Raw genomic sequence first — 14,491 nt, 5'->3', positions numbered from 1 at the left:
ATAAATTATTGGAACTGATATTTAAACAGCTTTCCTGGATATGTAAATGCATGGTGATTGACCCTTCTCACCTAGCCCCAGAATTAATGAATGGATCTTGCTCTCATAGCTCTCTGACAGATTGTTATACTGGGACACAAGGCTGCAGTTCACCTATTTAGCTCAACATCATTCATATTCATTTTCTGCCTTTTGACAAAAGAAAACATGAAAACAAATGATTCAGCGGCCCTCTGGGAAATAATGTTAGATACACATTAGCCTCACTCGGCAATGTGTTTAACCTGCTCTAAATTGCACGAGCTCAGACTGTCTCGAGTTCCCAGAGACCTGATGAATTATTATTATTGAGATGACTTGTCAAGATCCTCCGACTGGAAATGGAAGCTGGCTGCTGCCGTCCAAGGGGTTTCGAGCCAAATGTTTTAAATTGCTCTCACGGTCTTATATTGAATCCATCTGTAGTGAAAACGGGATCTGCCAAATGTAACCCATCAGCTGTACCTCAAGTTCCTGCATCAAAAGTATGTATAATGTGTGTGTGTCCCGAAAGCCAATTCATACGAAGTTCTTTGTATAACTGTCTGTTTTCCATCAAAGGGTGGGAATAGCAGCTATGGACTGTGTACAAGTAATCATGGCTCTTGGCAAAAATGATTATATCCCTTATCAGTCATTGGCTGATATGGAGGAGCATGCATGCGGTCCTCTGTGGGTTCAAGTAAACCTCTGGGTATGAGCCGGGGAGTTGAATGAAAGTCCAGGGGGACATGAGAACATACAGTGCATTAGTCATGGGGAAACCACAAAATAGCGGGGTCACATAGCAGTTATATATTTGCTGCAGAGAGCAGCAGGCTCCTTACCACATATTTTCTGGTTCTGCGGCTTCCTGAATAAACTGGGAAGCACGTCTTCCATTTTCCACGCTCAGATTTGCCCGTGTGTGTTTCTGCTGCTACATATTGTCGGGTGGAAATTGAAAACAGAGACAGAAACAACACTTCAGAGTCCCAGCCAGGCCCAGGGAGGTGGATACATTTATGGACATGTGTTAAGAGGGCCGTGTGTCAAAGTGCCCATGTGACATTGATTGAGTCGAATGGGTCACGCCAGGCAAACCCTGGTCTAGCAGCGTTTTTTTCATGTTTATTCCATTGTGAAGACTGACTGATCCACACGACTGATGAGGAGGTATCGGGCCTGAGTTACACATTAAGCCTTATTCTCTTTTTTTCTTATTCCAGATCGCATGGGAGGATGCACAGCAGCCCAGTGTCATCCTGTTTCCCGCTCATCGCGGGACGAGCTCTGGTGGGCTGAGGCGACAGAGACGAGACTGGGTCATCCCGCCCATCAATGTGCCAGAGAACTCTCGAGGGCCTTTCCCCCAGATGCTCGTCAGTGTAAGTGTGAACGAGAGAACAAATCAACTGCCTCCGTGTGTATTAGAGCGATTGTGAACGTCACCAATTTTTTTTTCTTTATCAGTATTAACATCGCCATTTTTCATGGAATAGACAGTGTCTCTTTTATCTGAACTAATGGAGTCATCCAAAGGTCTACAGCATTCACTCATTAGGATTACTCATGGGAGAAATACTAAGTGTCCATTTATAGATATAATGTAAATGGATTTCAGTGAGGCCTGTAGGTATGATTAGCATAGAGTTTATTTCTGTCATTGTAATCATAAGTTTCTGTGTTTGGAATACCGCAGTATTCTATAATACATGAGTGGTCATAAATAGACACATCCACATCTAGAGTGAATTATTTCTCCAGTCACTTCAGCAGTAAAATCCCAGGATCACATTTAACAATGAAAGTATAGAATATATAATAATATCCTTACATTTATATAGCACTTTTCCGAATGCTCAAAGTGCTTTACAGTGAAGGGGAACTCACCTCACCCACCACCAATGTGTAGCACCTACCTGGATGATGCATGGCAGCCATTTTGCGCCAGAAAGCTCACCACACATTAGCGAAGGTGGAGAGGGAGAGAACATTTATTTAGCCAATTAAATCTGGGGATGGTTTTGGTCATTCATTTGTGTGTCATTCATTTGTGATAAAGATGTGATATATATATATATATATCTCACATCTTTACTTATTCACATCTTTATATAAGCACTTCTATACATCGACCCCCCACCCCAGTTTCAGCAGACTATAATGTTTGGGATATATTAATGTTATGTAAATGATAGTAGTCTTATTTAGTACTTTCTCACGTATACTTTACATGCAATGACTGCTTGCAGTCTGCGACCCTTAGACATAAATATGTTTGTCCCAAATATAGTGGAGCTTATCTATTATCTATTATCAATAAAGGATAATAGAAAGGTAAACTATTCATTTTACGACTTGTAGTCTTTTTTGTCCGCAGAAATAAATGTTCCCAACATGGTTTGGAGACGTTTTTTTTTTATTTTTAACATTTATGTAAGATTTCATAATCATTATCATGATGTTTTTTCCCCACACAAATATCAGAGAATTCTACAGTATGAATAAGTGCATATGCAATGCACATGGAGTATTTTGATTCTGTCCTTTGACAGAACTATTTTGAAACAATGAAGTTCATTTGGGGAATGCTCTTGTCATAACATGGAACTTACAACCAATGTGAATCTTACTGGAATGTTCTCAGTTTTCTTGAAGCATTGTTTTTAGCTGAGATCTCCCCTGTGTTCTGGGAATAATACCCGCCTGCTGGACTCCTGTCGGATTTTTTTACTGTTTACTTGGGCGAGGGTAGTTTTGTGCTCAAACAAAATACACAAGTGACTAACCCTGCAACAAATTGCATTTCAGTAAAACTGCTAGTTTGGAAAGTCTATAAAATAAAAAACAGTGGAAACAAAATAACATGAATAAATCAACACATATATAAACACAATATACTACAGTGCACTTGAAAGTGTGCTGCAGAGCGCCTAAGATTTAAGATTCAGAGATGCTGTCATAACAGGGTGCTCAGTTCGCCTTGCAAACCTCTGGAACTCTGGTCTGTGATCGAATTCATAAAAGCATTGCTCAGAATGAAAATTTGCCCTGGCATTGCATTCCCCTTTGAAATATTTTACAATCAGCTTTTAGTGCTGTTTGCAGAACCTTCTCAACTTCTGCTTTTGTGTAAATTGTGCAGAAGGAGCATTCAGCATTCAACCCTTCAACCCCCCTAAACCCCCCCCCCCACCCCTTTTCTTTCCATCCCCATGGGATGCCAATGGAGGAACCTGAAGGGGTCTTTGTGGGAACAGAAAATGGGGAATAAAGAAAAAAAAACTTTCTCGTATCCTTTTGTTTTGCAGTAAATGGGTATTTACAGAACAAACTGAGCGCCCATTTTTTGGCAACCCCCACACTAGTTAGAGCTGAAACAAGACAGCTTTCACATGTCAATGTCACATAAAAGCATAGAATTTGGAAAGAAAAGATAGAGAGAAAGAGAGGTTGTGTGTGCGTGTTTGTGTAAAACATTTATTTAACAATTATTTTTTCATGCTTTTCTGTATGTAGCATTATGAATTTGAACAGCCTGTTGATATTGAAGAGAACGTTGTTGGTTTGCACCACAGAATTTTAAAAAATACCACTTTGTAGCATGCTTTTTTGTCTTTCGTTTGAAACTGACCTTTCCATTGTATTCAGTTCATGCTTTAAGTGGTTTAAGAATAGGTTCTTCCCTGTCAGTGATGCTCAGGTCTATTAGTACATCAAGGAATCACACTTCTGCAGAGGTATTCTTTCACAATATAAAATGCAGTAATAAAAAGTCACAGAGGAGATTACACTTTATTAAAACAGCTCTCCCAGGATAACGAGGTCAGAAAAGGTTTAGAGGTAAAGTAAATTTTCAGAGAAAGACAAGGAAAAGGAGAAAAGTTGAGAAGATGGGCCGTTAGGCGAAATGCTACAGAGTGTGGCTATGACACCATTACTCAATGTGCAGTGCCGTGCGACACGTCGATACTTACCTTGCTTAATGACCTGTGAAGCCAATACGTGCTGTAATGGGGTATTCTGTCATCTTCTGGGGAGCTGAGTGACATCTCGGAGATGCTGTCACCGACTGTCAGATGCCCATCTCTCCTGCCCTGACCAGGGCGTTGCCCATGAGCCAGTGTGACCTCATCTTACCCTGTAGGCGGGTCTAATTGAGGCTAGCAGCACGAGGACGGCAGTGTGAACACTGTAGCCTGATCGATCGGGATATTTGTAGTGGAGTGCCAATCATCTCTGATCACCCTGAGTTCGCGTGGCTTTTAAAGCGTGCACGGCATGAGCTGGGGCATCAATCGGCACAGTTGGAGGGATACTCCAAGTGCAATGATCAGCAGCATTTCAGATGTTCTCTTCTAAAAGCGCCCTGTTGTGTGCGTGTGTGTGGTGTGTGTGTGTGTAGGTGTGTGTGTGTGTGTGTGTGTGTGTGTGTCCGTGCATGTGTGTGTGTGTGAGTGAGTGTATGAGAAAGAGAAAGAAACTGAAAGGGAGCGCAAACAGAGGATGGAGATAAGAGCCATTGCCCCAAACGCATAGGTGTTTTCTTTTGTCACTCCCTTTCTTCTCCAACAAACAGCAATCATTGATGAGGGAGAGTCATTGATTTTTAAAAGGCTTCTTGAAACTGTCCATTGATTTGCACACTTCTCCTCCTACAGTACGTCATCGATTTCTTTTAGCCGGTAAATAAAAATCCAGCTTCTGTCCTCTTCTTAACAAATGTATTTTGAGTTTGAGTTTGAGCCAGGATTAAGTGTGCGCCTGTTAATGGATGCATAAGCATCCGGAAAGGGGAAACATCCAGCACAATGAATCATTACGTGCAGAGGGCTGTTATCACTATGGCAACAAACAGTCGTGACCCCTGGATTCTTAATGATGGTCATAGTGGTGCTGTGACTGCTGTCCATGGTAAATATGAACTCTTTTTTTTTCCAACCCCCCCCCCCCCCCCCCCCCAAAAAAAAAAAAAAAAATAGTACAAATCCTCAACAATGAGTGCAGCTGCATCCTTCAGTAACACCTGTCTCCATGAAGAGAGGGGGCTGACTGTGGCTTGCTGGGGGCTGGGGCTTGATGTTGGCCTATAAAGCATAGGTGGTTTTTTCATAGCCTCCCTCTACTTCCCCTTGTTTAAATTCTGGTATGCGCATTAAAAGCACAGAAATCAACAAAGAACTTCAAGGTGACAAACTATCTGACCGGACAAATAGATGGTTCTCAACAAATATTGAGAGATGTGTTTTGTATGTGTGTGTGTGCTTACGTGTGTGTGTGCCTCTGTGTGTGTGCGTGTGTTCGTGCTTGTGTACATGCATGTGTTATAATGTTATAAACTAAGCCAGTCCAGTTGATTAGTTAATTAGTTAATTAATGACAACATTAGTGTTTAGACTGACAAAAAAAGTTGTACAACTAATACAATGATACACAGAACTCATCATCACCACCCATCCAGTCACCTACTTCCACACCAAGTGGCCAAAACCGGGTTTCATTTCTGAAGCTCACGTTCGGGTCTTGTTGAGAGATGTTGCTCATTAGCATCTGTGGGGTTGGCTTCAGTGTTTCAGCCCCTGTTTCAGTATATAAGTGAACAATAACAATACTGTCAAAATACAAAGTTAATTTTTTCCCACAAGAAAATGTAGTCACAATAGATTTTTTCTTTTTCTAGTGTATGCCCATGTGCCAATTTGTTAAATTATTGTGGTATTTGACAATATTTTAATGTTTTGGACAAATCAGGGACAGTTTGCGTCACTGCCATGTCACTGTATAACGCGCTTAGTGAACGACCCGTACTCAGTCAGACTTGATGCCATATAAGGGTTCTCCCTTTTCCCTACTGCACAGTCCCTGGCTCCAACTTGTACATGGTGGAGCCCGAAAACTGTACATTCAAAACACTTTTCACCAAGCGCATGGAAAATCAATGGGTCCATATTTTTTATTTCAGTCTTTGGTCCCCACTCACAATGTGTGCACACGTAACCCAACACATGTACATATAATAGCACTCAGCACATAGTGTCATGCATGCCAACTGACAGTGTGGGTGCGTGAATGTGTGTATTATGTCCTTTAATCATTACTAACTGCAGAAGTGATGATGGACTGTATTTACTGTACTTTTGTTTTCCTTGCAGAGGTGTAAATACTCTCTAGGGTGTGTAATTCATTGAAATGTTGACACATTTTATTGTCCTTGTCGATTCTGTCTTTTTTTAAAAGGTGAAATGTTTTCCTGTAATAAACTTCAGCAAACATAATGAAGACAGGTACGTTACTGAGGAAACATTTACCAAAGTAGCCCCAAGTGAAATGAATATAGCATTACAAATCTCTCCAAATGTGCTATTGATTATGAAATGAAAACATTTGCAAAGAATGCTCTCTTGCCAAAAGCCCTAGGCATATATTAGAGTGATTCTAGGTTTGGGGAGCATGAAAAATAGAGGCGTTCCTAGACAGATTTTCAGAGATCTGCCCAGAGAGAGGAAGGGAAGTAAACTTGTGCAAATGAATGCACAAGCCCTTTCAAAGTTTGTCTAATCAATAGGATACTACTGCCTAGGGAGTCAGTCATGCAAATAATTCTTTGTTAGAGCACATACACTTGATCATTAACGCAAATAGCCTGGTTTGCCAAAAAGCAAATAATTTGGCTGAAGCTCAATATATAACGCATGCAGGCATGGTAAAGAGACTTAGTTGATGTTCAACCAAAAATTAGAAATGGGCAAGATGTGTGATATAAGCAACTTTGACCATGGCATGATTGTTGGTACCAGACGCAGTGGTTCCAGCATCTCACAGATAGCTGCCTTCCTGGGATTTTCACACATTACAGTCCCTAGAGGTTACAGAGAATGGTGTTATACACACAACAAACTAAAAAAATTCAGTGAGCAACAGTTCTGTGCGCAAAAACACCTTGTTACTGATAGAGGTCACAGAAGATTGGGCAGACTCATTCAAGCTGGGTCTCAAATGCTCAAAGAACAACTATGCGCAAACAGCAGTGGTTTGCAAAAGGGCATCTCTGAATGCTCATGTCTGACCTTGAAATTTATGGGATACAGCATAAGACAATGCTGGGTTCTACTCCTGCCAGCAGCTAGGAACAAGAAGATTAGGCGACAGTGGGCCTGTGATCACCAAAACTGGACAAACAAAAAAAAGAAAAAGTGGGAACATCATCTGATCCGACAAATCTTTATTTCTGCTACGCTATGCAGATGGTAGGGTCAGAATTTGGCATAGCAAGCGTGGATCCATCCTGCTTTGTGTCAACAGTACAGGCTGGCGGTGGTGCTGTAATGGTGTGGGGAATGTTTTCTTGACACACATTAGGCCCTTAATACAAACTGAGCATCATTTGCATGCTGCAGAATACTTAAACATTCTTTCTGATCATGTGCATCCCTTTATGGCCACGGTCTACCCTTTTACAAATGGATATTTCCAGCAGGATAATGTAGAAAGCATGCATCCATGTCAGAAAGCATGCATCATCCCAAGCTGGTTCCATGAACATAACAGTGACATCAGTTTACTCCAATGGCTTGAGCAGTCCCCAGATCTCAATAGGTCACCTCTGGGATGCAGTGGAGCAGGAGGTTCTGTAAGAAAATCTGTAAGAACAGTGGGACGGAGTGTGGCACAGTGGGTAAGGAACTGCGCTTGTAACCGAAAGGTCGCAGGTTCGATTCCCAAGTAAGGACACTGCCGTTGTACCCTTGAGCAAGGTACTTAACCTGCATTGCTTCAGTATATATATCCAGCTGTATAAATGGATACAATGTAAAGTGCTATGTAAAAAAGTTGTGTAAGTCGCTCTGGATAAGAGCGTCTGCTAAATGCCTGTAATGTAATGATCGAGTCTGCATGGGCCCAAATCCCTATGGAATGCTTCCAGCACCTTGTTGAATCCATGCCTTGAAAAATCCAGGCTGTTCTGGAGGCGCAGATAGGTACTAGATAGGGTCTAGCTAGGTGCTAGATAGGTGTACCTAATAAGGTGATAGATGAGTGTATATGAATACCTTTGTGAAATGAAATATAGATAGATACGTGTATTACACAGAAAATGAATAAATACATTTAATAGTGTTCACATATTACTAAATAATTTATTTATTGCTGCAGTCATAGGCATATGACATTTTATACATGTCAAAAACTATTTTGGCAGCATTTGAGGGTACATGGTACTATTTATTGGTTAAAATCTCTCCTGTGATCGTCTGTACATGTTCACTGGTCATTAAAAGACAGTGATTTTTATAGTATATTGATTTTATATCACCTGTTATATTGAAAATATTAGAAAATTTTGCCATTTCTAATAGCACACTAAAAGCAGGAAGAAGAGAAAATGTTCACTTTCTCCTTCACATGTGTTTTGTGTCTTGTGAACATTTGTTTAGGTGGTCTCACCGAGTTGTTGGGGGCTCCTTCCATTATCTCAGAATTTAAGGTCTGGAACAGCATTCCCCACCATTGATAGTTCAGAATACATCAAACCGTCCTTTACTCTGATTTGTAGTGTGCAGCTTATGGTCCCAGTTTACTGAAATATCCTGTTCTGAAGACTTTGGGAGAAGCCAAGTTTCCCACAAAAGCAAAATAAAAGTACAAAAAACAGCCCTCACTCCAAGACCAGAGTTTTAGACAAGCAGTCTGAATACAACTGGCACACTAGGGGAGAAAGCACAGCTTTTTATATTTTATATTTAGCTGCTATATTGATAGCTAGTTTATATGTGTGTGTTTTTGTGTGTGTGTGCATGTGTGCGTGCATGTGTGTGTGTGCACGTGCATGTGTGTACGCCTTTATGTGCATAATTCAGTCATGTACATGAACTTAAAGGGTAAAAGGCAAATCCTTTGCCCTCCAAATAAAGGCTTTATCCTCAATGTAATTTAAAAGTGCTTAATAACTCAAATCCTCCAGTGACAAACTCAGAACTGAAGGCACAGGGGGTGGGTAGGAAAGAGGCATTAATGCTAATTCAGTCAGAGCATTTGAATATTTAGAACATAGACGCACAAGGATGATGCAATGGATTAGGGGGAAAGGCAGCGACTGTGTTTGCCGCTGATAGACGTCCACAGGCCTCCAGATTCCTCATCTCTCCACTGGGCCCTGATTGAGTACTTTGGCGTCGGGATCCCAGCAACTTTGCCAAGATCATGTGGCTAAATCTGTTCCTTAATCCCTCTCCAGCAGTCCTGGAGCGACGTGTTTAAGCGCGAAGCACAGAAAAAAAAACATCTGCTTGCTAAGCAAGCCATGAACAAAAGGAATTTGCATCCCGTGTGTTTGTCAGTGTCTCGATTCACATGCAATTGTAGTTTTTATTTATCGTGGAACAATGGCAGGGAGGCCAAGCCAATGCTGGATTCCACTGCGTCTTTGAAATGAAGCCGCCATGTAAACTGCAGGAGAGTTAAACCCCTGGGCTGGGGGTCCTTTAAGGTCCTTCCAAAGAACAGTGGGCATTTTCAGCCAGAACGTTTCATGATGGTGGATGCTCGCTTAATTGGGTGAAATTGATTTGGTATTTGCAGTTTGATTTGGATTTGGAAGGTCTTCATAGTTTGTGGGCTGCTGATGGGGCTGGGGACTGGCTCATCCAAGAAAGGGAATCTAAAGGCTTTTGGAAAGACTAGGGCTGCAACCTCGGGATTTTGGGATTGTGTTCTCATGTAAAAGTCTGATGGAGTCATTTTCATGTTCGATGAGACGCCCCCCCCCCCCCCCCCCCCCCCCAAACCCACAACTATGTCAGTTGTGACAGTGGCAGTAATTTCTTTTTATTTCTCTCCTGTCTGAAATATTTCTAATGATAAATGCTCTGTCTTGTGCCACTTGGAGGGTTACCACAATGTTTTAAAAGAAGGCAGACGCAGATGACAATCTGTAATCGTGGTTTACTACTGTGTTTCTGGCATAACTATGAAGGGAAACGATACTGTTTAAGCGTACAGTACGGAACAATGTTATGTACAGCTAGACTGAGATCAGTGACTGCCACTGAGAACAAACTAAAAATTATTTATTGCCTTTATTATTTAATTTTTTTCTAATTTAAACAGCAGCACATTTAAACATGTCCTAACATAACCAACAAAAAAAAAACATGTGAGAGGGCATAGGGCCTCCATGTGTATGCATTGTGCAGCCTACTTTCTACATAGAGCTGCAGCCAACCCTTGGATCCGGCATGGAGTGGAAGGATGAATTATGTCTGGAGTACAGGCTGAACAGGCTGAACTCTGTGAGTTACTCTGTAGCCAGCCCTGATTCCAGTCCAGGCTGGCTACTCTGACTAGATGCTGGGAGCGGAGACAGCAGAGGAGTCATACTTTTGGATCTGAAAGGAGGCCAAGGGTAACTTCCACACACTTGCCAGCATTTCCTGAAATCCCCAGCCATTTGGCAAGAGCGGTGAGGAATCCAGTTGTATTCCAGTGCTTTGTCCTCCAACATAAACTCTAATCTCACTCTCTTTTTTAACTTTGTGCATTAGATTTGGCTGTATTGGTCATCTCAAAGTCTTTATATACTTTATAAACTCTAGGACAGTTCTCTTTAAAAAAAAAAAAAAAAGCGATTGTGATTTTGTAGATCCTGGCATGTTTGAAATACTGTAATTGTGCCACAAAACAGGCAATTAGATGGTGGAGGGAAAGCATGCTTTCCTCGACACAACTGTAAAGTCAATTAGGATGAAATGTATGTTCTAATTAGTGAAGAAGTATTGGTGCATCTTGTTCAGTTTCATCAAGTGGACTTCCTAAGTCCTTGGCATCTCCAATTTGAGGTGGCCAATTAATTTTCACCAGAATAGCCTGAAAACTGCACTCTCAATTGAATGCATTAAATAGGGAGAGAGGCAGAGAGAGAAAGCAGGAGCGAGATGGGGTATATTATAACTAGAACTATGGTAATAATAGAACTATAAGCAAGATGCATTTGGGGGCGTTGACACCCGCTGTCTTCAAAAGGCATTCAGTAGCATTGTTTCTAGGTCACACTCTGGTAAAATCTGGGCCCGGGTGCCAGCAGGAGCTGCGAAACGAGGTGCTGCAAGTGAGAAGGCGGGAGGTGATCTGCCTTTTTCGCGTCTCTGACACAACGCTCCCCCGTGCACCAGCTCACCCTCCAAGCTTTTGTGTCTAATAACGCCTCTCACAGGGAAGAGAAACAGCCGTCAGCAAGATCAGCGTGCTACCTTAGGCCCCCGCCTGGTGCACCCCACAAACAAAATGTCCCACCGTGGGTACTGTGGTGTCCTTCTCTCATCATAGAGATGGGACCCAGGGGAAAACAGAGGACTCGGTGTAGCTGGCTCTGTATTAGAGTTTCTGCCAGATCTTAAGAGACAAAATGCAGATAGTGCTCATTCGTGTTCAGTAAGACAGTTAGCCTCATGAATGCCATTACCGCTCTCCTTCTAGAAAAGGCAGTGTTTCCTTGCTTATGTGGCTTTTAAAGCAAATAAATGTTGATTATATTAATGTAATTGCCCACAAATTAATTATGCAAATGCTGTCCATTTATTGAGTCAAAAGGCAAATGCGTGTTTATCATTGTTTCTCTTCAATTATCTCAAAATTATAATTTTAAGACAGCCTAAACCAAGTGCATCATTCCCGTTTATTTTGCAAAACATTTTTTTCACTTTTGTCCATCAGCCTGAATCTCGCAATGAAATTTTAAACACTCGTTACCAGTGGAGCATGATGTCTTATTATTATAAATTACTGCTGAGTTCATACAGCATGAAACAATAGTTTCCAATCAGCTTCATATGCAAGGCATTGTGCTTACACATCCTCACTGTGGCATGGGTAAAAGACCCCTAACCACCTTACATTGGTGTATTATCACCCCTCTTATGTGTAACCCCCTCAAAGTCTAGGTGAAGTGCTGTCTGGAGACATCTAAATTGAACTGTAAATCACCCACCAAAAGACACAAGAATTACAAGTCGGTCAAGGGCATGAATGTGGGTTCTTTAATAGAAGATGAGAAGTTGTTTATGAGGGAAATAAATTGCTGGATGATAAATGGGTATCATAGGGGGCCCCTGAGTGTGGGAGCCTGCTAACCAATGGAGCAAAGGGGATACAAGTACATTAGGGCAACTGAAGACATTATCAGAAGGAGAGTGAGGAAGGGAGGGAGGGACAGAGAGAGGGAAGGGAGAAAGAGGGGGGAAGACTGAGAGAGAGAAACAAAGAGGAGGGAGAAAAACAGTAGCAGGGTGAGCAGGAGCAAGAAAGGGAAAAACAGAAAAAAGAGAGAAAGTATGAGAAAGAGAGGGGAAAACAGTGATTAGAGAATGAGAGAGATAGAGAGAGAGCGAGAGACAAAACAAAGAAAGAAAGAATGAGGGGAAGAAAGAAAAAAAGAAAGAGCATCCTGGCCATAGGAATTCTGAGGTGGGAGTTTGTGGTTAGATGCAGGCCATTGGTAACAGCCTCATCCGAGCTCTCCTCTCCTCTGGCTACAAAGTGCCTTCTAATGAGCCCCCGTCTGATGAGAACACAAAAACCATGGCCCCTCCTTCCTCATAACACTTTAACATCGCCCAGCAGCAAGAAGGCCACACAAGAAAAGCTGAATAATTGTGTAGAAATATTTGATGTGCTGGAAAAGAAAAGAATAATTATAATAAAAGTAGTCCTTGGGCATAAAATGGAATTGAATTGGAAACACTTTCGGTTGAAAATCGTGGGATTAAACTACGGCCCCCTGAAAAGGAATAAAATTCCAGTCTTTACTAATGCCTCAGCTCCTCTCCCCCTGGAGGTGGACCTGGAAGTGATCTGAAACGGGATTCTGCCAGAAAGCGCAGTCCTATTTACTTTGTCATTTAAAACGAAGGCCTTTTGTTCGAGTGCTTTCATGCGAATGCAGTGTCCGCCGTCGTCCTTCCTCTGGCGTTCTCATGGTGCGGATGGTAATTACCCCCACTCCCTTGCAACATCCGACATCTCCGCTAATAATGCACAGACAAGGACGTGAATCACAATGCAAGTTTTTTGGTTTTGTTTTCTTTCTTTTCTGTTTTTTTTTTTAAATAAATTTTTAACGTATCCTAGAGTCATGAGTTTCCAGACCTTGGGTGCATCAGTGACCTGAAGGCCAGTTTGTCTGTGTATAAAGTAATGATAGTGAGACCTGTTAAATCAAAGAGCTTTATATTTAATGCCAGACAGCGGGAAATAAAAGGACTGATCCATGTTTCAATGGTGTAATCGCATTTCCTTTTATTGTAGTACTACTGACAAACAATGTCTTCTCCACCGGAGACTTTGCTGTGCCAAAGAAGAGTTCCCTTTATAGTCCTTTTTTTTTCTTTTTTTCTTCTTGTACCCCATGCTGCTTGTAAACCCAGTCTTTCTTTAAACAGAGCATTTTCTGCTGCTGTCTGGCATTTCTTTACTGAGAGCCCCAGGAGAAGCTTTCCTGACACAGGGCTTCTAAGCAAGTGGATTCACAGTTTTGCTGAATGAGGCCCGGTGGAGAGCCAGATGCAGAACCACAAAACCTACCAGGGAGGCATAACTGTGGCTCCCTCGCATGATTCCTACCCAGAAGACTCTCGATGCCCCTCGCCTGCCTGCCTTCGGGCCGGAGAGTGCGCCCCTGTCCCTGGACGAACGGAAGCCTCTGGAAGTTGCCGGAGCATCAGACTGGCCGTCTCCCTCTTGCAGTACTCTTGCCACAGCTGCGGCCCTCTGTGCGACTGGTGGGGAGTGACAGATGCCAACAGGCAGACTGACGTCTGCAAACTAAAGTGCTGGGCGTAGGAATGAGCTGGCCAGGTAGGCAGTGGTGAGGAGCGTGCAAAGTCTAATTGTGGCATTCTGCACAGGGGTCTGTTTCTGCAGCACACGCTAATGGCTTCTCTGCCTAAGGGTGTAGTGTGGACATTATTTGGCAGTGAGCTTTGTCAGACATCCAATCAGCCTTAAATACCCCCCTTTCCAAAACACACAACCTCCGATCTTGGACATCCGTTTGCTTAGCAAGATTTTTCCCATCTGAACATGACTGGAAGCCCTGATCAGGAAATTGTAGACTCTGGCCAAAGCTGTGGTGAAGCTGTCATGTGACTCTGGAGTCCTGATTCTGCAGTTAGCACAAAGGCATTGCTCTCCAGAGGACTGTGACCCATTGAGTCAATGCAGCAGACAGGGGAGTTGGAAGGAATTCCACTGTGTTTGATTTCCTCATTTGGAACAATAGACATTCAATAGCTCTCTGTGTGTTTTATGGCTATGAGAGGGGCATTCACCCAACACGTGAGTCTATGCACAGAAATGCAGAATAAAGAGAGAGAGAGAGAGAGAGAGATAGTGTTTGTGTGATTGGATATACATTGGAAGATTGTCTATGAGTGTGGTGGTTATTTTTCATCTGTGAGAAATTGTGCATCTTCTAGTC

At 42.3% G+C, this 14,491-nt stretch overlaps 1 protein-coding gene across 2 annotated transcripts in view; it reads left to right on the top strand.

Moving 5' to 3' along the window:
* LOC118208441 (cadherin-4-like) overlaps positions 1-14,491 on the top strand; it is a 399,806-nt gene that overhangs the window by 301,350 nt on the left and 83,965 nt on the right. For both annotated transcript variants that reach the window (XM_035383132.1, XM_035383131.1), the window contains exon 5: positions 1,248-1,406. In XM_035383132.1, the coding sequence (XP_035239023.1) occupies positions 1,248-1,406 (159 nt within the window). The remainder of the gene's footprint in view (positions 1-1,247; positions 1,407-14,491) is intronic.

This window comes from Anguilla anguilla, chromosome 11, assembly GCF_013347855.1.
Source record: "Anguilla anguilla isolate fAngAng1 chromosome 11, fAngAng1.pri, whole genome shotgun sequence".
Taxonomy (NCBI): Eukaryota; Metazoa; Chordata; class Actinopteri; order Anguilliformes; family Anguillidae; genus Anguilla; species Anguilla anguilla.
This window is presented reverse-complemented; position numbering and strand designations above follow the sequence as displayed.